At 37.4% G+C, this 25,464-nt stretch overlaps 2 protein-coding genes across 2 annotated transcripts in view; both read right to left on the bottom strand.

The window, feature by feature from the left end:
• Positions 1 to 629: 629 nt before the first annotated feature.
• LOC123746327 (tigger transposable element-derived protein 6) lies at positions 630 to 10,640 on the bottom strand. The gene is given in 4 exon segments (XM_069321770.1): positions 630 to 3,369; positions 5,531 to 5,650; positions 6,311 to 6,616; positions 10,576 to 10,640. Coding segments are annotated over 3 exon segments (2,571 nt in total). The 5' UTR covers positions 6,587 to 6,616; positions 10,576 to 10,640; the 3' UTR covers positions 630 to 1,194.
• A 5,932-nt stretch (positions 10,641 to 16,572) lies between these two features.
• Positions 16,573 to 25,464, bottom strand: part of Cul4 (cullin 4) — a 35,107-nt gene continuing 26,215 nt past the window's right edge. Inside the window, exons 12-14 of the mRNA XM_045727821.2 lie at positions 25,120 to 25,290; positions 22,661 to 22,813; positions 16,573 to 19,081 (exon numbers count right to left, since the gene is read on the bottom strand). Coding sequence (XP_045583777.1) covers positions 18,986 to 19,081; positions 22,661 to 22,813; positions 25,120 to 25,290 — 420 coding nt within the window. The 3' untranslated portion in view covers positions 16,573 to 18,985. The remainder of the gene's footprint in view (positions 19,082 to 22,660; positions 22,814 to 25,119; positions 25,291 to 25,464) is intronic.

The raw sequence follows: 25,464 nt of genomic DNA, 5'->3' as shown, positions 1-25,464 counted from the left end.
GCAAGAGGAAGACTAATAGTCTCCTCCCCCAAAAGGTAAGAAACTGTTCTAAATTGCTACTACCCTTATAGAAAAGCTGTGTGACATCTAAGTTCCTCCACACACTCAATTACTTGAACATCCTTGATCACTCCCTTCAGCCCCTTCACTATCTGAATCAGATTGCATAATTCTTCTCCCACATTTGTTGGTTAGACCAAAGCTGGAATATGAAGCAGTTGTATGGTGCTGTGATTGAAAAAATAGAGCAGGAGCTGAAGCAATCGGTTTGTTTATCCACGTAGGTAATAACACCTCAAGTAGAGCATGAACCCACTGCCCAGTTGCATCATATCACCCAGGACAGCATCTCTACCATTTAGCCAAACTGATTTGTAAATTGGCTCAACATCCATGCTTGAATGCACTAGCCTAGCTGCCAAAATCATTCAGAAAAAACTGCTGATGTAGGCAGCAGGGAGGTAGCTAGGCAGCATGTTCAAACCACATTAAAGTTTGTATTTCCACATGCATCATTTGGAAAATGTACTGCATAGACTACTGTATTAAAGTGAGTCAAAATTAAAACATTACTAAGAGGAGTACAGAATGGTAAAATAGTGGGAATTACAAAATAGAAACTGCAACAGTTAAAGTACTGAATATAATAGGAATATTTTACACAGTACATAAAAGATATACAAATGTGATAGATGTTTGGAACTATATACAAAGTAATTTTCCTGTATCTTTATGTGCTCACAATTGAAATCTTGTATAGAGAGAGGGTACAGTACAGTAAAACATACTTCATTTCAAACCTGCTTAGAATATGTTTCTGTCACTCTCAAATTAGTAAGAAGTTACCTGAATACTTATTAATTGGCTTAAAATAGCAGGCTCTTTCGATATACAAACAAAGGGAGTTAAAATAATTATCTTATTTCATAAAAATATTAAATTACAGCAGCAGGTTCTTCTCTGTAAAAAATAAACCATGGCACAATTTACAAAAATATACAATTTAAAAATGTAACCTTAAAAGTTAAACAGCATTGTTTGTGCAGAGTTTTGCAATACAATTTGTACTTGGAATTTAATAACAAAACTAAATTAAAAAAAATCAGAACAATACACAAACACTGTATTTAGATATAGTACCCGGTATATACTAAATTTATATGCAAGTAACAATTTATAAGGTAGTCTGAAGTTTTATTTTGGTTGAATGTAATGATGTAATGTGTTTGGTATAGTATAATACGGTATTCCATGGTTTTCCAGTCTCGCGTCTGGCGGTCGTAAACTCTGGCTCATATCTGGTGGAATTCCCTGGTGGTGAAGTTCAACCCCTGGATGGTGATTAGTTGTATGATGATTATGTAAATCTGCTGTTATTGTCATTGTGTCACTTTTAATTTCATTTCTGTCTTCATTTCTACCATCTGGATTAACATGTCTGTAATTTGATATTCTTAAAGCTCTTAATTCCGAAACATCTGGCCGAGGAATATCCTGGGGAATTACATGTCTATATTCTGGTCTTGCATCTTGACGTACAAGTTCTTGCCTATGCATAGGCTGCTGAAGTTCTTGTCTCACCATATCGTGTCGTACTATCTCTTGAGCATGTATATCATGTCTTTGTATTTCTAAAAGTTGATTAGGTACATCTGTTCTGACCCCTTGTGTTGGTGTGGCAAGAGTGCTGTGTGAATTTTGGGATGAAGCTGAAGATAATGCTGCCTTCTTTATTTGTCTCTGAATTTTTTGTTGTTGAAGTTCATCTTGTACCTTTTGAATGTAGTACAGTTTTTGTTCGTGAGCCACTTGATGTGCCTCTAAACTATGAACAGAACCAGAATCATGTAAAGGATCAGACTGAAAATCATTTCTGAAGTCTGGTCTCATTTCCAGGATCATGTCCAAATGAATAGCAGATTCCAGTTCTGAAAACTCGTCAAATAATCTCCCACCTTGCTGCTGCAAATAATGCCTGAGAACTTGGCATGCAATGACTGCTTCACATACCTTAGGTGGACTAGGAGCATTTTCTACTTGGGGATCACTCTGTTGGTTAGGCTGCTGACTTTTATTGTTTGGAATATTAAACATATTTGAATAATGTGGATATTGAACAATATTGGTAACCATTCCTGTGTGAGAGCTCAAATTTTGGGTAGGTGCTTCCTCATGCTCATCACAATTCAATCCTTCATCAGAAGATACAAAAGCATCAAAGTCCTGTTGGCTAATCCCAGGTGGAGGGCTAATTTGGTCATTGACATTTAAAGCATCTACATCCTTGCTAAGTCCAGCTTTAACTACTCCTTTCACTATAGTTTCAGGACTAACATGCCTCCAAGCTTTGTATATCATGAAAATTGCATCTAAAGTAGATACACATTGAGTCAATGAAGGTGGTGACAAAATGTTTTGATTGAACATATTAGTATGGTTCATTTGTTCATTAGCGTGGGTCTTTGCCATAATATGCTTGACCTGCTGGTGTCTATACAAGGCCTTAAATATATAAATGACACCTAACCGTAATGGCTGTAACACAGTTGCTGTACCTGGTGGAAATAATGATATATTTATGTTGAAAAGATGTAGATTTTCTGGATGATATGTTGCCTTATTCAAAAGTATAATTATTTTCCTTCTCTTTGAACGCAGTTCACGGTCCCACTCACGTAACCACGATGAAAAGAACTCCAAAGTAATGGCAGCTTTAGGATGGTGGTGGAAAGGGGTTGGAAGGGTGAGGGAGCTAAGCAACTGTGCTCTTCCAATCACTACTGCAGGTCTACGCTCAGTGCCAGCTAAATTGCATGCCAATATAACAGATACCTTATCATTGCCACTGTTAGTTCCTTGTGTCATATATTCTGGTAAGGCATTATATGCCAAAGGAGTTTCATCAACAACCCAAACATTTTGAAGTGGATATTCTTTAGTTGTCTTTGAAAACATGTATCTTCTCCAGTGATTACCAATCTTGATGCCAGATGGAGCACCATCTTTGTCTTTAAATCTTTTAAGAGTTACTCCATTTCTGTCCTTCCATCTTCCTAGCCATCCAGCAGATGGTTTAAATTCTATTCCCATCTCATTACCTATAGATTTAGCTTTTTCCATGAGAATAGGCCCAGATATGGGTAAGTCTTCTTCTACAGCTTCCTTATACCAATCAACTAATTTTTGCTCCAGAAAACCAGCTTTACCAAGTCTGCAACGTTTGCGTTCTGGGGTAGCAAACCTGTTCCACTGTGACATAATGGCTTCCTTGTTCTTCATTATTCTTGAAACCTGACTTTGACTTACACGAAACATGGAAGCAATCTTTCCCTGTGGAACTTTAGGCTCAAGGTCAAGCATTTCAAGAACCTGTAAAAATAAAAATTACTTTAATGATATGCTTACAGTGAGAAGGAAATAAAGTAGATAAACACATGTGGCAGTCTTCCAAGAAGGGGAGTTGGAAATAAATGGCTGTCTGGGGCAATTGAAGTCAATTACCGACTAGAAAAATGCTGCTGGGTTCCCACTAACTTGGAAAGATTGATATGTATGCTCAAGATGGGTTTTGTTTACCTAAGGTTGGAGTTGTTTCTTTTGCCAATTCTTTGGAATCTGTAGTTGGAGGGGCCATGTCTAGGTTTAAATAGTTAGATGATAAAGGTATGTGAATAGATTTGGGAATAGGAAGCAATAAAACCATGCATTAACAGGGAAATAGTTCAGGTAAAAAACAACAGGGGTGGAGATGGACCTCAACATAACAATACCCTTAATGTTTACTAAACAAATAGCAGGAGTCCTAGACACAAAACAGACAATTTAAGTGCTGTTGTGTGCACAGGAACACCAAATATTATTGCACGAACTGAAATGTGAATGAATGTTGAAAATAGGAAACTATTAGCTGAATATCAAATTAAGGGATTCAAATTATTTCAGACGGATTAGATTAGATCAGGAGGCGGAGTAGCAATATACAGTATGTCAGAGGAATATTTAAAATATAGTGTCAGAGAAGGGGATCAAAATTGAGCCACAAAGTACTTGGTTAGAAAATTAAAGGAAAATAATAATACTCTAATAATGGGAGTTTTATGCAGATCACCAATCTTTTTTTTATTTTTTTCATTTCTATATATACAGTACAAAAATTCTTACATTCTTGTAAAGCCACTAGCACACATAGCGTTTCAAGCAGAAACAAACGAAACAAGAAAGAAATGAAACAAAGAAAAAAAACGAAACACTCAACAGAATGGAGCAAAAGTATATATGGGATAAATATATAGAGCAACTAGGTCAAACTGTTTGTATTATAGGTGTCTTTGATTTGAGTAAAAACTGGACTAAAAACAGGGAATGCCAAAGATTTTTTATCTCTATAATTAGTTGAAAAAATATACATTATACAGGTACTTAAGTGTTATCTAACAGACACACTATAAATATTATTGAAATAGTGAGTGAGCTAGGGAACAGTGATCACTAGAAAATCAGATTTATAATAGCATGGAATAAATTTATAAGTGAAAACTATGCTAGGGTGCTAGATTTCTGAAGAGCTGATTTTCAAGGATTAAGGAGTTTCTTGGGAAGTGTTATGACCTGAGTTAGCCATATTTCAATTAGTTTGTTTTGGGGAGAAAATTAGCATACGAGTTTAAAAGGCTGAATAATTTGAGTAAGTGTAAATAATTTGTTTTATAATCATACAAATAACTTTACATCAGTAATTACATATTAATACACGTATGCATCTTGTAAATCTAGACATATAGAGAGGAGAGTAGCGTGGTCAGTAGGTATAACAAAAGTGGACCAGTTTTAAGACTAGAAGTGAAGGAAACTTGCTCAAATTTATATCTAGTTTTCCATTGTGGAATATTTGTGTACCTAAATTGATGACATTTGTAACTAGCCAATTCTTGAACTGAATTGAACTGAATCCCATTACTGCAGCTTAATGGGAACATGCCAAGGGACATGACATAAGCCGACTTTGCAAACTAGTAGGAGGTCCTCCACAGCAAGCTTGGAGGACCTCTTACTAGGTACAATATCTGGAAAGAGAAGTGACATAAACTACAGTGAACATAACAACCCTATAGCACCCTGTCCAACATATTGCAAATAACAGAGAAAAGAAAAAGATGGCTGGGAAGGACTCTGACACACAAGAAAAAGAACAGGAAACCAAGAACAGGAAAGATCCCAAGCAACTTTCCAAAAGACCAATTATTCCAGATGTGCAACAATCAGAGGATGCCCAAGACGACCCCCCACCACACCGTCACAGGCCACGTGAAAATAATAAGTAAATCTGAAAAGAGTCGTATCCATGAAAAACCATCACACTGTAAAATGTCTTAGTACAAAACATATTTAATTTGTGTACCTAAATCAAATTTGGAATTAGTGACCAATTGAAGAAGCATATATATGTGCATGCATACAAGCTAATGTTTAATGTTTCAGTTTGTATTATGACAGGCAGACTAAGATCATCCTTATGTGTACTGTACAGTACTTACTTAACTTTGGCCCCAAGTGTGAGGTCTTGTCGTCTCTTCCTCATAAAAGTGAAAGCATTTCCTACTTGTGAATCACCATGAGGAACAGCCCTCTTTGCTCTTTCTTTTTTCTTTATCTGAAGAACAATTAAATACAGTACATTAATTAAAATCAAATCTAAAAATGTTAAACATTTTGGGTTGACTATAAAGAAGAGATGCCTCACATTACCTCTGACACAAAGCATGTTTATTAATATAGTAATGCTTATCTTATATTATCACTGATGTTCTTTGTCCAATAGTGGTTCTTGACCCCAAGGTCATAACACAAAGCTAAGTTATCAAAGCATTTTGAGTAGGTATCCAAGGGTCTTGAGTATATCCAAAGTATATAGTAGTGACCACATGAAAACCTGAGTGGCAAGATTTGAAGGCACGGATTATCAAAACTACATTTTATAATGAATTGGCTATGAAAAACTATCTTTTTTCTTTACTACAAGAAAGACACATGAGTAATGTAATTTATCCTTGTAACATCCAATGCAATAAACAATAAAAAGCCTGATGAGCTCAAAGCCAGGTGTCTGCCACGACATTATCGTTACTTTCAAATTCCAGTTGAATTTAAACTTGTGCTTCATCCACCTAACAAAATAGAGTATCCAGTTTACATTGCCTTATTTTAGATGATTTATAGATATACTACTAATATTGAAAAGTGTAATGAACTGCAATAAACAAAGCCATAGTTATTAGTTTTCAATGTCTAAACTCACTGCATAATTAATTACCTTTGTTCTACAACGTCTAGTATTTTTTTTCTTTGGATGTTCTACCACCTGTAGAGGCTTCTCATCATTATCATCATCATCAGCTCCACCGTCATCCTCCTGTTCCTCATTCATTTCCAAGGAAAGGTGGACTTCGGAATCTTTCTGAACTACTGCCTGCACTTGGGAAACAGTATTAAGAGTTTGTGTAACAGCTTCAGGACGGGTCATATGCTGTATCTCTGAGGTCTCTGGTAGCAGCTCCATGGGCATGTTTCCATATGCCTGAGCATCCATTTCTCAAGTATTTTGTGGATTCATCATTGTCTGAAACTAGATTAAATTAATATTGCTTTTTCAAGGGAGGGCCATGCCATTTTTTTTCCATATTTTTCAAAACTTGTTTTTATTGCCATTATAAAATCTAGAATATTATTAGCAATATTTTGAGCTTTATTTGAAAGAAATTAGACAACTCTTAAGTACTTTATTTTTATTATATTTTTTAAATAGATAGCAACTGCAAAAAAACTATTAATAACAGTTTCAACTTTTTTTTTTTGCTATGAAAATAAACCAATAAGATTAAATAAATACAAATAATTGGAAAGTACTGTACTGTAATGTACTGTAATGTACTGTATATACAAAGTTATACAATAATAGGGATTTGGGAGTAGAAGATTTGGGATGTTGCATTTTAATTAGAAAATTCTAATCTTAATATATCTTTTTAGGGTTTCCTTCAACTTCTCTATTAGTTTTAATAAAAATTGTATTAAAAAAATCAATACACAAATCAGCAAGCTATTTTGAAACTATTTGTTGAAATAGTGTACATTTCTTAAAATTCTATTTCTGATCAGGGGAAGGAAGACACCAACACATGGGGGCATAAATTTATTAGTACAGGATAAATAATTCTGCAGAAGTAAAACAGGCTTCTAAGTAGGTCTTAACAAATGTATAACATAGCCGTGGCTAACTCAAAGTACACGAAACATCTTAAATTGTACACCCGTAGTAAAATAACGTAATCTTATAGCCTAGTAACAAACTCTGCAGAAACCTAATGTCCTATTGTCTAGAATTAGCAGCGAGGCGAATGTAACAAATCTAATTCTAAGTATAACAGGACACCAAAGTGAACAACATAACATAAGGGAAACCCTAGCTGGTGAATAATCAGGCGGCAGAAAAACACAGAGACTGGGGAAGCCTGATATGTATTTGGAGAAGAAAATAACCCCAGGCCAGAGGCCGAGCCGCCAAGGAATAAGGAATTTCCTGACATAAGGTAGGGCTTACTAGTAGAATGGCTGTAAAGTCAAAGTAGTAGCTGCGGACAACGGAACACTTGGGGACGGGAGCTGCACCCCCCCCCCCCCATCCCCAGTGAAACGGGAGGAAAGACGTGAGGAACAACGACCGACGTAGTCAGAACCTGGAAAACTGGCAGCCAGCAGAAAGGGGGAGGAGGGTGGGCGCTTCGTGAATCGTGGACTGGGTCGGGAGATGGAGTGAGAGCGAGACCTGATTTCCCGCGCTTTTTATGCCACCCAGGCTGGCCGCACCGCGCCTTGCGGAACGCGATGCGCAATTGTCTCTTCCTTCCCCATCAGAAACTCCACCACCTTTCGTTCAAAAGGCAGTGGCCATTTCATAGTAACCATGCTTATGAATACTTTGAATAGAAGCTATTCATAGCCAAAGCAATTGTCACTCACAGTGAACTAAGAAATAGTTATATAAAGCTTATTGGAAAATGTAAGGAATAAATCAAGAGAGGAGGCATCCTATAAAATTACATTTTACAGTACACTAATGGGTGCTGTACATATAATAACCCATAGAGATATTAACCACATATTGGTGATGTTATGAATTACTCCATGCACCATGTATCTGGACATCCTAATTCACCCCATCCACCAGTATCCAGACAAATGGATATTATACCAATTTCCACATGCCTATAGTTACAGCAGTATAAACATGAACAGTGGTACCTCTGTTTACGAATTTAATACGTTCCCAGAGTCGGGTTGTAACTCGAAACGAATTTTCCCATTAGAAATAATGCAAATTGAATTAATCCGTTCCACACACCTAAAAATATTAACTTCAAAATACATTTCATACATAATACACACACATTTTGTACTATAGTATGTACAAGTTATAGCTTACCTTTATTGATGACTCTTGTTGACATATGGAAGACAGTGAGTTGGGGGAGGGGAGAGGAGTGGTGTTACTGTTTGGAAGGGGAGTCTCCTTCCATTATAACATCAGGCAGTGATGACTTCCCTGGGGTACTCTCCTAAGTTTTGCCTGCATACCACTAGGACCTGGTTGTGGCTCACTGCTTGTTTGTCTCACTAAGAACCTTCCCATAGAGACTTGTTTTTCCTCTATGTTCATCCTCACATTTGTTTTTTTAGGTTGAACCTTACCACTGACTTTCTTGGGATCCATGGCATTATTACTTTTATGTTCAGAAAACAAAAAAAGCATAAAAACAATAAAATTCTTTACAAAGAATTCAAGCACAATCGTCACTAAGAGGGCAGTCTGGTAAACTGAAGCGGGGTCGCCCGTGCCACCAGGAACCATGCACTCCATTGACTATGCATGTATGAACAAAGTCGCAAGTCGAGGAAAGGTTGTAGATCGAGTCGAATTTCCTGACAAAATTGGGATTGTAACTCAAAAAATTCATTAGTAGGGGCATTCATAAGTCAAGGTTCCACTGTACATATAATATGTTTATATTATAACAAACATCATGTATGCCAATGAGAATCAACCTTACATCACAGACATTACATTATTGACAAGCCTGAATAATATGAATACCGAAGCCATTTATTACTCGGCGATTCAGATACCTTTGTCATTTACTTATTTACTTCAATATAAGCCTAACATACACTGGCTGCCTGTCCCCCCCCCCCCTGACAGTGAATTGATTATTTAAATTAAATTTCAATGATATCCAGCCTGTCATATCTGGTTTGCAGTGTTATCAGTCCTGTGGCCCTCAACCTTAAATCTTGAGCCTCAAGTCTTTTTGCTCTTGTACTGACATCCTGAATTGCAATCATATTGATAGTATAGTAGTTTGTGAGTGCTAAATAGTCTTCCCATATTAATGCTTTCTTTCAGCAATTACTTTATTATATGTTATTTTGGTAATGTTTGTAGAATGTGAAAAACTTATTTGCTTCACATGAATAACTTGCTTTTAATGATTATAACTTTCTTAGCTAAATGAATTTGGGGGTTCAGTTCCTGACCCCAATATATGTTCTACTGTAACCTTGTCACATGCTCACAGGATTGGTATGGGGTGCATAATAAAAAAAAAACAGAGCCGGCATAAATCATCAACTTTCTTTGTAGTTGATCACTCATAAAGCACTCATGGGTTACAACAATTCCACAATCTCTGGACAAGATTTCTCTTGACTAACATTCCTATAAATTAGAACCACCTTCCCACCAAAGCCATAAATTTACCTGAATTTATGCCAAATTTATGTCATTTATGAATTTATGTAAATGCTAAAACACTGGTTGCAATTCAAGATCAACCCGATAAGATCACCAGGAGAAATGGACAACTTTGACAAGCCGCTGGCTTCTTATCCTCATCGAGGCCACTAGAGAGAGAATGGCCCCTCAGGTAAATAATGAATATCTTTTGAGTTATAGGTAATATGTTGAGCCTCTCTTTCTGAATACACTCAGAGCCGGGGTGGCAGAGAAAACATCATTCTGGACGTGAATGGGACAACTTTAAGCTTGACAGTTCAACATAAAGCTTGACAGTTCATCATAAAGCTTGACAGTTCAACATAAAGCCTGACAGTTCAACATAAAGCTTGAGCCTCATCACTGGAGCAGGAGACCCGCCTGTAACACCAACACCTTCACATCACAAGACAATCACGAGTCCTAAAAGCATTACAGACACCATTTACAAGTGTACAATGAGAGAGAGCAAGCTTCCCTACCTCCCGTGAGAGACATAGTGACCGGGAGAAGGAGTGGAGCGGACACGAGAGGCAAGAGTTGAAGGAGAAGACTGTGAGAGCGGCACTCCTCCACCCTCTCTCTCTCTCCTGTCAAACTCGCTTATTGGCATCATGTTCAACTACGTCAACAAACAACGATAAAACCGCAAGAACAGGCATGTATCCACAGTACGCGGCGGGATCAATCTATAGAATCAACGTACAGGGCAAGACATAGAGGACAACACAGAAAACAGATAATCTCACTTGAGCAAACGTCAAAGGCCTAGCCCAGGCCTGGGAGTCTCTCCAATATGGCGCACAGTTAACAAAGACACATTATACACATCTACACCATCTTATTTCGTGCCATTTATCGTTTTTCTGCTTCCCATAATTTATATTTTGTAATTGTTGAATGCTTCCCTACAAATTTTTATTTTTGCTAATGTCCAATATTGCGATGAAAGAATCGTTAAATATTTTAGGCATCACTCTCATAGTGCCACATAGTGGAGGGAACTTTTGAAAACACGGAATGACAATTAGGCACGGAATTATACCTGAATTTACCTGAGTCCCATCATCTCACTAGTAGCCTCGACTGGAAAAAGGAAGCCGGCGTGTTGTCAAATATCCCCCCATTTTTCCTGGTGATTCTTTATAATTCATTTTTCCTACTGAAAATATTTCCAACTGAATTTTGAAATGGATTATCTTGGCATTTACGGCTTCGGCGGGCAGGCGGTTCCATGGGTTTATAACCCTATGGGTGGAGAATCATCTGTAACCTCACAATAACTGGTATCTATTTACTACTAGGTGAACAGATGCATTAGGTGTACAAAAACACGCCCAACTATTGCTGTCCCTCCTGGGAGTCGAACCCGGGATCCCCCATTCTGAGTCAAGAACGAAGCCAACCGTGCAATACTCCGAGGTTGATTGATGAAGAGTAAGCCACCTAAGAGGTGGCACGGGCATGAATAGCCCGTAAGAGATTAGGCTACTTGGTCGATAGTTTTCTCTTTAACTCTTTCTGTCTTCGAAGATGGAGTGAGAGGTGGTGGACTTCACTTCGTCTGCTGCTAGTGTAGGCTAATACATCAGCCTCGTATTTCATGTTCTCTACTGATTCCATGTTGACTAACCATCTACAGGTGAAATGGGGATATATGAAGAACATATAGCTAGTTTTTAATTTATACTCTGTAATCGTACATATAGAATAGGGTAGCAACTGATAAAACCTGGATCCTTTTCCTCCAAATTATTCAGTATTTTAAAAGTTTCGATGAGATAAGTACTGTCATGTCTGGTTTGCAGTGTTGTTAGCCCTGTACTGTGGCCCTCAACCGTTCCTGGTGTGAGAGTTGGCTTAGTTCTGGAATGATTTTTGTTGCTCTGTGTTGAATTCTCTTCAAAGCAGATAGTTTCTGAGGATGAGGTCTCCACCTGGATACAATAATCCAAGCACCAGAGATTTTTACATTTAGGAAGGTAAGGTAATTATCAGGAGAAAGCCCCAATTCATTACGATTATATCAACCCGTCCTCAGACCAAGTCTATTCCATCCAGCAGTCGACCCCAAAGACACATTCTCCAATTTTAAAATGCTGTTCATTCAAAATTTTAATTTTCTCAAATATAAATTAACATTACTCTATTTCATATTAGCATGCTGTGCACATGAGTGCACGCCTAACTATACGTATAAATTTTATGTAATACAGTACAGTAATAATAATTTATATATGAAAACAAACCAATTTTTGAATACACAATATGTTAAAATTGATGAATGCGTCTGGGGAGGATAGCCGTTGCTTTAACCAGCCTAGTGTGAGGACGGGTTGCTATATAGCATTTGGAAGGGGTTCGTCTAATTATCACAAAGCCTCATATTATTACGTAAGTAATGAAGAACTATGGTATATTTACTCACTAACCAACCACTTGAGCTGGACGGTATAGCGACGGTCTCGCTTCATGCAGGTCGGCGTTCAATCCCCGACCGTCCAAGTGGTTGGCCATCATTCCTTTCCCCCCGTCCCATCCTAAATCCTTATCCTGAACAAATCCACAAGGGCCGTGATGAGGGTCCTTATCCTGACCCATTCCGAGTGCTATATTGTCGTAATGGCTTGGGGCTTTCTCCTGATAGTTCTCTTCCCTTCCCTTCACTATAATGTTGGTGCTGAATGTAGAACATGAAAAAAAACTAATTTTTACTCTGAAATAATATAATTTTATAACGAAATTGTGTCATCTAATTACCCAAAGCCACAACATTGTTACTTGGATCATCGACTTCATGTGGCATAACCTGCCACTTAGTTTCGTGTAATTTTGTTATAAAATGATATTATTTCCCAGTAAAAATATGTTTTTTTCGTGCTCTACATTCAGCACCAACATTATCGTGAGTAAATATGTCATATTACTTCATTATTTATGTAATGCTTGGAAGGTTTGGGTAAATAGAGGGGACTGCGAGAAACCCACTTAGTGGTGCAGTATATAAAACTCGGGTCGTGTACCCCTGCAAGTTGCCTAGGCAATACCCTTACTAGATTATCAGTAGATTATGACAGGAAGGCTGGTGCAGAGAGCTATGCCAGAATTTATCAATCACTTAACTGTTTACTTGTGAAACCTGTACATATTTTCTGGCTCATGGCATCTTTGTCTATATATTCATGGTTTACGAGGTTGGAAATTCTGCAAGGACGTCCTTGAGTCAAGGCTATAGTAATTGCTTTAGACAACCTCATTTCGTGAAAACCTGAGATGGTAAGGTTGAAAAGTCCATGCAGGTAATGTGTTGGCCAAAATTTTAACTGGTTGTGATGGTTTTTCATCAGAAAGTAAAGCTTATAAGAGAAGTTAAATAAGGCATTCCTGGGATGATAGTTAAGTCAACAAAGCCACTTTTTATGAAGGTTAAATCTATGATTTATACTTATGTTCAAAGTGATAATGGTGTATTAGACGAAGCAATCAGCCATGCAAAAGTTGTGTGGGTGCATTTTGACAATGGTATGAGAAAACGTGAGATGAAACAGATACCAGTAGCAAGGTGGCTGATCCAGAAGTCCAAGCATTCCCATGAACAAATGAATGTTATCAAAGTCATGTGTGTGTAGAGCGATAGCTTACAGTCAGCTGATGAAGATGCAGAGGTGTATGTTTCAGTGGACCCTGGGTGAGTACCCTTATTATTTTAGTTATTTCTACCTCGACTATGATACCTCTAGTTTACATTATTTGGTGAACCTACACAAAATTGTGATAAATTTAAATATTAATCCAGATTGGTTCAAAAACATGTCAGTTTCTGAATCATTTCCCGTCCTGTTAACACCACTATTATAACATGAATATTGCCATAAGAGGCCTTTCTTTTAAGGCGCCAGAGACAGGAGCGCAACTTATCCACCTTCCTCAAACTCGATTGAGAGGCAGGACTAAAGAGTTGTGCTTGTTGTGTAAAGAGTAGTTGTGCTTGCTCAACCCCCGCAAGCACAACTAGGTGACACTCCATTTTTTTTACATAATCTACTTGGTAAATGCTCCAACGTTTCCTAATGGATCAATATCATAAATATGAACAAAAATATATAAAAAAGTTGAAAAATTCATCAGTTTCAAATTAAATAAGCTAATTTAAAATTTCACCAATTTTAATTTTATTCACTATAGGATCAGAATGGCATATAACATTCATTTTCATTGCTTTAAAATATTGAGAATATAGTTAACTGTACAAAAAAAGAAGTCAATGTGGGCTTCAAAATATGCACAAAATATAGACGGAAAAAAATGTACAGCTCCCAAAGTTATGGTTTATAAAAAAACTGCAGCAATGAAACCTTAGAAATAAGAACACTACACATAGTATGTAAAAGTGGTGAGAATTGCTCTAAAACTGAAGTTTCTATGTTGCCTTGAAAGATGAAAATCCTGTTCAAGCAGAAAAAATTAAGTTAAAAGTTCTTGACAATGAATATAGGAGTTCGAATTTCCCACATATCTTGTAAGTTTTATTAAATATTGCTTGGTATTCATACTCGAATATGTGAAAGTTGTGGGTCAATATGTGTTGGATTGAAGTCAAGAAAAAATAACCACCCAAAAAAAATAAATATAGGGATAAGGATAATGGGTTAGGGAATATATAAGTACACTTTATATAGGTGATAAAGGCCTCATATGGTCTCCAGTCAGTATAACAACCTAAAGAGAAAGAAAATATAGTTTGAAATCTGTAAATAACTCACCCCCCCAAAAAAATTTAAAAGTCACAAGTTCTGCCACCTGTGACTGAATTACATGTTGACCAATTTCGTTCCAACTTCACATACTTAGTAACGGGTATGCATTCTCCAAGATGTAAAAGCCAAAACTAAATCAAATGAGAAACAAAGGATTAAAAAAAAAAAAAAATTGGTGGACATGAGAAATATTGGCATTGTGCAATGTATTTATATGATATATAATATAATACAGCTACATAACATACATACTTATATTACTTGTGTGACATTTTGCCCTCCAGGTGGCAATCGGCAATCCTAGAAGGCACCAGCTGCATATCCACTTTGAGGACTCTTCTTACTACTACTACTCCTCTTTGTGCATCGGACAGGTGCTTGCATCTCTTCACTGCATTATCCATGAGCTTCACTAAGAGGTGTTATTGTTATCATCAGTACTGAATGCGCAGTTTTTTCTTTTAAATTCGTATAAAATCCATTTAATATATTGGGATGAAACTTTCACAATATTGATGCCAAATAACCTTATATTTGTTTAACTGTTTTCACTATAATTCATATTCGAATGAATATTTTTGAGCTCCCAGCCCCTTAAGAAATATGACTACAAAATAAACAAAACTCCATAAAACTTTAATTTAAGAGTACATATGCATGGAAGCAAATTTGAAACATGGCGTTTAAAAATGGGCTTTCAGTGATTAAAACGGAGACAAGAAAATATGGCCTACCAGTAACCAGTACTGATTCGAAGAAAGCAAATAACGACTAACATAAATTAACGGTAACATGCATCTGACCTGCATGAATAGGAAAAAAATGCTTAATTTTCCTCAATCAGCATTTCTACATTCATACATCTTAAAATCTAATTATGTAAAACATTTGTGTGTATACAGAACTTGGTATTGAGCACGTAATGTCCCCATAATTCTAGGTGTGCCCAGTTATTTTCTAAATTACTAATTAAAGTGTGTGTGATGTTTGCATTATGATGCACATGTCAGATTCCACTGAAAATAACTGCTTTAAATGTAAATACAATTAGAAAAGCCTATCTCAAAGAGGAGCTCCAACACTAACATAGAATGAAATAGCATTAATAGACTAACAATAAAAAGTTAATACTGACTTAAATTTCTTGTGGAATACCAACCCATTTTATGTGTTAATTGTTAGTTTAATAATTACACAAGCAAGCCACTTCAACTTAATTTAACCTTTTCATTTAACTGTATTGTAAATTAAAAATGTTCTTTGTATATTACTACAAAATGTGGATTTATTCATCTTAAATTGCTGAAATAGTTTTCACCCAATTAAATATTTCTTGTATAAAAATATACAAGTCATTCTCTTGTGATGAAACAAGACTACAAAAATACTCAATAATTTAGACTTATGGGTACACCCAGCCAGGAAAAGGAAGCCTTTATCTGGCTTGTTAAGACCCCTTCCATAGGTCAAGGCAATGTTCACATTGCTATCCATTCAGTTACTGGTCAGATGATTCAAGACCTACCTAGGCATAACCTTAATTGACCAAGTGACAGTCTCCACAGCAGGTCTTCTTTAATCATTCATTGGTTCTTGCTGGAAAATACATTTTCAGACATTATCAGTAAGAAAAAGGGGGTACCAATTTCCCAAAACCATTTTTTTTTTTTGCCATAATCATTATGCAACATCCCCCAGGTTCTACCCCACATACTCAAAGCAAGTACTATATAACCAATCCTATCAGAATTTACCAATAGCTTCCATTATCATTTTTCTTCTTACATATTTTCTTATTTGTTTCATTTTCTTCCTCATGAAAACTTAATTGGACAATCTCCAGCTTTTTTATTTCTGCAGGAAAAGCAGTACGTGTACTTTAATTTATACAGGAAATTAAAAGTTTAGTCAAATTGTCAAGTACAGTACTGCCATTCTGTAAATGATTCTATCATGCCGAGTAATATATTAGGGTAAGAAAATAATAAGTAGCTGCAATATTTAGAGAAGAGTCTACATTTACTATTCAACTTTGACAAGGAAAAGGGCAGGATATTAGTACAGTATGTGGCAATTTAACCCATTTCTTCACACACACACACACACATACACACACTTGGAGGAGCCTGCATAATATACATCCCTGTAATGAATGGTATGATCTCTTAACTTGGTTTCTCTTTGCAAAGTGTATTGTTAGGTAGCTAGCACAAAAATAAGTTGAATGCTATTAAAGGCATTATTTCAGACTTTCAATGCTCTAACATGTTATTAACGAACAGTTCAAATATCTTACATTAATAAACCAATTTAGCTGTTTACTTACTGCCATTAATTAAGAGCACTATCTGTACCCCCCTTGCTAAAGACAATCTGACCAATTGAGACAAACTGGCTCCCAAGAGTGAATGTAGTAAGCAACCACATTAAACCATCCCTTTAATGTATCCAAAAACTGTACGAATAATTACAACTGCTCTATTGGCATTTGAAAATTGTAAAGTTATTGGAACTTCTTAAATAAAATATAAATATATATTACAGTATGTATATGTATACACACACATGCACACAAGCACACACACACAAACACGCACAACAGAATAATCACAAAGCCTTTGCCCCAAGAACATACTACAATGTAATTTTGTGATACAATTTGGTTCAAGTTGTATCCATTCCATTTTAATCACGGCTGAACTTCACATAACAGTAATCCACAGAAAGAAAATAAATAAATATTCTGAAGATGTTTTAAATACTTAATACATATTTTACCTGATTTTTATTGACTACATTTACAAATAATTTTTCAGTGCCAATTCAAGTACATGGCTGGTTCCATATTGAAGACACACAATGAAGAAATACATGAATACCTGTACATTAAAAAAAAAAAAATTTTTTAATCCATACAAAGTAACTCAAGTGCAGTTTATGTTCATCTCAACATTAGATGATTCAGAATATTATGCAAAATTTTTCTATTTTCTTCATAAAGCACTTAATGGATCAAACATTGTATATCTGGCTCGTTATTCAAGGTAAATTCTTGTTGTGTACTTGTTTAGTTTATAATTATGTTCAACATCCTTAACAGGCCCCCGTGTTCAGACACCACAGGAAACTAAAATAAACTTTAGTTTTATTATTGATAGGTTAATGATTAAGCATTGCAAATGATGCTGGATTGGTGTTAGATGAGGATGATGGCTCTCAATCACTAGAAGGGCGATTTAGTTTAGGACAAGTGGACAAGTGTTACGATAATTGCTGCAGGACCACAGAACTGAGGACCTATGTTCATAAGAAATATTACCGACATTCTGTCTAGCAAAATGCCCCCACATACTACCAAGAAATGTTATTTTCAGTTTCTTAAATTTATTGTCAGACTAGTGTTCAAATCCAACCTTAACAATGGACTAGATGGCTAATAGTAGCTTTTACCAACACTATTGTTTTCTAGAAATGTTTAAAAATGTTAATTGCCATAATGCAGCCATGGTTAAACACACGCAAGTAATTTAAGGTCAAGAGATAATACCCGATTTAACTTCATCTGCATACATTTCATGTATAATATTTTATTAAAGTAGATGCTACAACTCAAAAACGGTTTCCAGTGATTAGGATATTATAAAGATTTATACATAGCTGTGGAGCTTAATGTTTATGTATCTGTTGCCCTAATTGTATATAAATATTTCTTTCAATGTCATGAGTTATAATCCAAATCTGTATTTCCCAGTATTATATTACCTAGGTAGATATAGCCAAAATGAGCACAGAAATATTAGCAAATTAAATAAATTTATACTTAATTATTCTGCCTATTTACTCTATAAAGTCCCCAAAATGAAATGTACAATTCCCATGTAACACAGTGCTGTCCCAATAATGCAAAATAAAATACCTAAATTTACATGTGTTTTTCCCCATCAGTTTATATATATATTTATAAAAAAAAATAAAGATGGGTTTGTTACTTCTTGGATAAAAACTTTATATGATTTTCTTTATTTTAATTATTGTGAACACAAAAATAGCCTACAACTTAATATCATCTGTGCATAATTTTATACAATGGGGCACTGGGAAGCTTTGAAGCCTGTGCTTAACCACTGAGTGAATGCCTCCCATTCAGCAATGATATAATTTAGTCAACAGAAAGCTTTTCTTACGGCGAAGAATTGCTGCAATTAATTTAATTGGCTCTTGGCGCTTGGGAACATCTCGGCTAAACAGTCTATAAGGTTTTAGTTTCTGTGATGCACAGTATATATCACAATCCATGGCTCCCAACTCCTATCACCAACAACTAGAATGTCAGAGGCAAAATTAAAGTTATAGTGTAATAGAAATATCACAAGGATACCAGGAGTAGTCACTGTAGTGATAATTATGCCACATAATTGTAGGTATTAGGGTTGTCCTTGTCTCGCTCCATGTAGTCGCGATCAATAAGAGATTCTATCCTCTTTTTCAAATCAGCAGGCTGGAAAAAAAATAAATAAATTAACAGTCATATATTAATGAGCGAAAGTTAAAAGAATAAAACTATTTTGGCAAATGTCTGGAGGAGAGAAAACCCCAGCATTGAATGTAATGAAACGTCTTTTTCTGGATGAGCCCCAGTAGCTCCCCGAAGTTATGTCGTCGAGATTGCTCAGTACAAGTGTGTCACATTAGACACGGGAGATCTGTTTGGCCTACTGGGGACCAGAGCCAAAACCTAGCCCCTCCCTTTCCCTCAGAGGCACAGAGCGAATGACAATTCACTACCACACCAAGAAAGCACCCAGAAAGTCCCTGAAGCTTTACAGACAACTGGAGAGAAAGACCTAAGCCTAGAAATTGCCAAAGTCGGCAAACAATTTGCACAGAACAAGTGAAACATTCAAAATTAGAACGACACTCATAGTACCGAATGCTATCAACAGGTGGCCTAGCTTCCACACAGCCATCTTCCTTACCCAGTTCTAGAGCTGTTGAACAGCCCACCGGCAAACCGACTAACCAGGTAGGAAGTCAGGGAGCCAGAAAGGCAATTACAAGAAACAATAAGAAAAAAATGCCTGGGAGTGAGCATAATCCCAACACTAACATCAGAAGGTCATGTGAATAGGATAACATTAGTAGCATATAGAAAATTAGCAAACATATGAACATCATTTAAAAATCTCAACAAGGAGGGTTTCTGGTCCATACTCATTGCCTATGTGAAATCATTACTTGATTACATGTTGGAATTGCATACTCAACACCTTGTGAGAAGCATAAACAGAAATTTGAAAAAGTTCAGATTTGCAAGAAGATTAATACCAGATTCGAGAGGCCACAGCTACGAGGGCAGGTTGAGAGAACTCGCCATCACATCTTTAACCCTTATAGGGAGCAATACATTTATAGCTGAGGCGAGTAACTATTGCGGGATTGCGCACCCCAGCTATGAATGGTTGGGAGTACCGCACGAGATTTAAAAGTCCTGCGACTACATGGGGTTCACACCAGCTTACTTAGGGCTCTAGTAAACAAACCCTTTTAAAAAAAAGAAATTGTGGGAAACATTCCCAGGTGTGAAGGCTTCAGTACAGAGTGAGCAACCAAGGCTGGTGCACGCAGCATGAGCTAACAGCATTACTGCTCAGCTTGTGACCACAGCATCGCCTAAAAATGTCAAATATATATGTAACTGGTATTAGCCCATGATAGTATTACAGAAGAGCCTGACTGTGATAAAGACTGCACAATGTTCAGATATCAGTGAACACAATGCTGTTCAAAATGTTCACAGCGCTAGCCACAACACACTGCTATTGTTTTGTCCATCTAAGAATCTTCAAACTACTTCTCATGTTCCCTTACAAAATAAATTTGTGGAAAATTATTAATTTACAGGATTTAGTGACCAGAATTCTGATAAGAGGATTGTGGTGAGAATTAGCGATGTGCGTAGCATGGTGGGAGGAGTAATCTTGGTGAGGGAAGGAGAGGTGGCGTCGTCTGCTGACTGGTGAGAGACCTGTTATGCAGTGTATGGTGGCAACTATGCTGTTTGGACACCATACCAGCTTAGTTGTACAGTTATGGGAATAAAACATGTAGATACTCATATATAATGTGTGTATATAGTATAATAAACGCATATAGTATAATAAAAGCACAAACAGTATTGTGGGAGGAAGAATGCTGGCAAGTAAGGTGTTGAAGGAGGGAGGGCGGTGGCATCTGCTGGCTGGGTGTGACAGCCCACTCCTGTTGTTTGGACTCGCCATACCAGGTTAGTGGTTCACTATGGTGAACAAAAAATGCAGATACTTATATATAACATGTGTATATAGTGTAATAACAGCAAAACTATTTGTTTATTGTTTTATGAACATAATTGAATCACTAATATGCACATCATACTTTTGAGTATAGCAATGGTTCACACATTTTATTACTTAAATATATCACACTATACACTACAGTATTGAATAATATTTAAAAAAAAAAAAAAAAAAAAAAAAAAAAAACTGAAATAATTAGGTAATGATGATATTGTGGCAACTCCTGCCTGAGTGTGGGTGGAGGAGACCAATGTGGAACACATACTTTGTCAGCGCCTGAATTTTGCCAGACTCTCGCCGACTAGGGACTCCCCAGAAAAGCTTATTTTTATAGGTGCACTATTCCTAATTCACTAACAAACTTTTATAACCCATAACCTGATACAGTAGTGATTAAGTAATCAAGGCAGAGCCAGGAAAGGAAAGACATCACAATGGAAACTGATACAGGAGCTATAGAGGCAGTAGGCCTTCCAAGCCATTTCACACTGATGCACTGAAAGACAAATATGAAATCAAGATGTCTGCCACCCAACTCCCATACAGTTGGCAGTATACAAGGTCTATCAACTCCATACATGAAGATCGGTGGAAAGCCTCAAACAATCCAGGTATGTTGTGTCACCAATCTTTTGAGAGAGGTTAAGCCACAGGATTGAGAACCACCACCCAGCCCACAAAAGTCTCCAACCTGCCCACACGGAAAAATGCAGCCAGACCAGGTAGGAGACCACTGCCCCTGAGGAGACCTGGAGATGAAGCCCAAGCCAAGATCGGGCACATCTGTTTAAAGCTCGAGTGATGGAGGAATGAGGAACCAGAGCCATGGAACTAAGCTCTGGAAAAGTAGAGGAAAATGACAAGATTTCCTTCAGGCAAAGAAGCGTGTGCAATGAATGGTCATGAACGTGACAAAAGGATGCCCTTCAGAGAATACAAAAGAAATCCCAAGCCACATAGACCAAGTTCAGGCTGCCCAAATGGAACTCTAGTGTCGATGGATAAAATAAAAGGGGCAACTGTGGAGGAGAAGGGAGAGGCCATCCTGCAATTTCAGAATAGTCCCAGCCAAGGAATAACCTGAGAAGGCACTGACTGGGACTTCCACTAGTTGTCCAGAAAGCCCAAATGGGGCTAATGGGAAAAAAAAGAAAAAAAAAAAAAGACATTGAATGGTGCCTCTCCTAGTCTGTCCTAAGTATTCAAAGCAAGCTTGAATGGTCCCCAAGCCACAAATCACTAAAGAACTCTGACCCAACTAGGGTCTGAACCTGCAGTACCAGGAGTTACCTGGCGTGTACAGTAAAATAACCACTTCACCAGCAAATGTTTTGCCGACTTTCAGAATGCTTTCCCGGTGAAATAGCAGCATGAGATTTGTTCCCTGTGCCTCTTGTGAAGGGGCCAGATTTTGGCTTTGGTCCCTGGTAGGTGAAATGAACTTGTGCAACTGATGTGACTGGTTGATTGGCAGCAAGATACTACAGAAAGTCAAGTGCCCCTCCCCTCCCCCCCAGAAACATTGATGCACATAAAAAATACTGCATAAATAGTAGTTTCAGGCATGGAATTGGACAGGGAAGCCTTAACAATGACTCAGTAGGGGAAACTAAATTTAAAGCTTAGTTCACCTCTCGAATTTAACCCAGTTACTGTACTTGTATGAAAATCATACATTTTAGTGCACAAAACAGCATACAGGCCAAACTCAATTATAGTACAGTATATAAAATTATAAATACCTTGACAGGAAACTTCAATTGGTTGTATAGTTCAGTAATAAGGAGATTATGAGGCAGAACCTTCCTCATTTTCATGATTCGAACAATTGCTGCATCAATTTGGTATTGCCGGTCCTGAAAAACTCTTTCTTCGGTCTGTTGCTGTTCCTCACTCTGAAAAAGGATTGAAACAATTAGTGATTTTTAATTTTTGTATTGAATGTAGTTACCATGGAAGAGGTATAACCACTTGATAATATACTAAGCAGAGAAAGAGGAAATACAGTAGGTTAAAATGCCCAGCAGACCAGGTTAGTTTTATTTTCAGGATTAATACATTATACTGAGTTAAGTGAGGTCTATGAGCGAGGTTGATTATATCTGGTATAATCAACCTTAAAAATTTTGTGAGTTAGAAAGTTACAATAATACTATTTAAGTACCTGTACAAGTTTAAAAATACATGCCATATAATTCAAAAGAATGAAGTGACTCATTCAAGGAATGAGAAGAACCCAGCATTGAATGTAATGAAATGCCTCTTTCTGGAAGAGCCCTGGTAGCTCCCTGAAGTTATCTCGCCGAGATTATACCATGCAAATGGGTCACAGAGCGAATGATAATACACCACCACACCAGGAAAGCTTTACAGACAACTAACTGGTGGGATAATGAAAACCTGTCTAAAAATTGCCAAACAACTCTACAAACGATTCACACTGAACACAAGAAGGCCGACGAGCCTCCTGATCCTACTGGGATTTCGGAGCAATCGTCTTCAGAAGCACTCCTAGCTCTGAGCCATCTTTTCTCCTTTCGAGGATACCCCTGTACCAGGTGTTGAGCATGGACTATGACTATCCCAGAGCCTTCATAGCAAGCTTCTGGGGCTGAAGGGGAAGCCCAAGGAGTGTCCATGGCTGCCCTCCAATCTTCTTAAGACCTTAGTACCCTTTCTAGAGGGGTCTTTTGCTTCAGGGGGTTGTTCAATTCTGAAAGATTGAGGGTGTACCATAGGACCACCGAGTCCCTATTTAGGACTGGGAACAATCACCAAAGTAATGAAGTCAACTCAACCATACATGAGGTCATCCATACCGCAATGACTAGATACTGAACTGGGAAGGATACCTGAACCAAAAGCCTCGATCCCAGGAAAGATGGAAGGACCGACCATCTCCACTGTAGCCTGAGGAAAACAACCTGAAAGGCCCAGGAATTGTGGAACCAAGAGCTGGCAAAATGAGACAGATGCCCCCTATGGCAGTATTAAAGTGGGTGAACTGTGAAAGGGCCGGTGTGTACCACAAGTGGAACCATCCTTCTGCAGTGCTTAGTTGTACAGGAAGTGCAACAGCCTGGAAATCTAATTCTCCCAAGGATCTACCACGATCAATAGCAGGCGAGATCCCAACCTTACCAGACTGCCTCTGTGCAGGGGAAAAACCCCAAGAAAACAACAAATGATCAATAGGCTATTAGGAGAAGGATGCTACAAACAGCATTGACAACACTTGGGATGATGCATTGTCTTCACAAGCGCTTCCCTGCGAGAAAGGGAAGGCAGACAAAAGGAACCAGGCCGAATCTAATGAATGGGCCAAGAAAACCCATTGACAAATGTGAAGGGCCAAGTAAAATGCCGCCACTGCCTCCCGAAGGAGAGGCGGTGGCAGCAGAAACCCCAGAAAACCCCTCCACAAGAACCCAAACCTACTAGATTGCCAACAAGTGCAAACATGCCTTGTGGTCATCCACGATAAGAGTCCTGGATAGCACAGGCAGCTGCACCTAGAGCTGCCATTTGGGAACATCCTTGGGAAGTGCCGGAGCAAACAGGAATCTCCAAGAAGAGCTTAAGAAGCACTGCCCAAGAACACCTGAAAGAATACACCTTCCATAAATTAAAGTGTGTGTATCTGAAAGAACCCTTGCCAAGCCCCCAAGAAAAAAGAGGGAATGTCAGCCAGCCAGGATGAATACGGGACCTCGCATCGCAACCAATAAACCAAGATGGACCCACACTTAAAACGAGGCCAGGTTTTGGCTCTGGTTCCCAGTAGGCCAAACAACTCCATTTGATGTGAGCCCTTTCCATGGAACAGCCTCAAAGAGATAACTTCAGGGAGCCACCAGGGGCTCCCTCAGAAAAGAAGATGCTATATAAACAAATAACTAAAAATAATTCTATAAAGTGTAGTATCTTTTGCATTTCTATATTCATATAAAATAATTTTTTATTTAATAAAAATACAGTACTGCATTGATTTCCACATTCACAACTAAAAATTATTGATGAAAGTACAGAATTTTGTTTCCACTTCATATCATTTTCAAGTAATTTACCAGACACTAATACTTTCTTTTGTAGTTTATTTCACTAACATTTGTAGGTTTAGTTCTAGTTGTCATTATAACACAAAATTCATAGTCGACAATTCTTAATACCACACTCTGAACTACAAAGCATGGCTTCTTACCGTTTCCTTCATTTGAATTTGATTAATTCTGATCCGAAACAGTTGGTTAGTGAAGTCTTTATTGTAGATAAACTTGTCATCATCATTAACATCCTTACTACGTGGAGTTTTCTGGAGAACTCTTGCTTTGCCGCATGCTAAAGACTGCAAAGTACGGCGAAGCTCACCATCCTAAAGTTAAAATAAGAGAATATTAAAATCTGGGTACACAAGATCTAGTATCCTATATCTAAAAAAAAAAAAAAAAAAAATGTAAAGAATGTCAGCCGATAGTTTTATGGACGTTATATGGAGCAGAAACATATGTATGATTCACATACATATCTAGAAATAAAGTAGGAATAT

The sequence above is a fragment of the Procambarus clarkii genome, chromosome 10, assembly GCF_040958095.1.
Source record: "Procambarus clarkii isolate CNS0578487 chromosome 10, FALCON_Pclarkii_2.0, whole genome shotgun sequence".
Classification (NCBI taxonomy): Eukaryota; Metazoa; Arthropoda; class Malacostraca; order Decapoda; family Cambaridae; genus Procambarus; species Procambarus clarkii.
The sequence above is the reverse complement of the archived record's forward strand: the minus strand, read 5'-3'. Positions and strand labels throughout refer to the sequence as shown.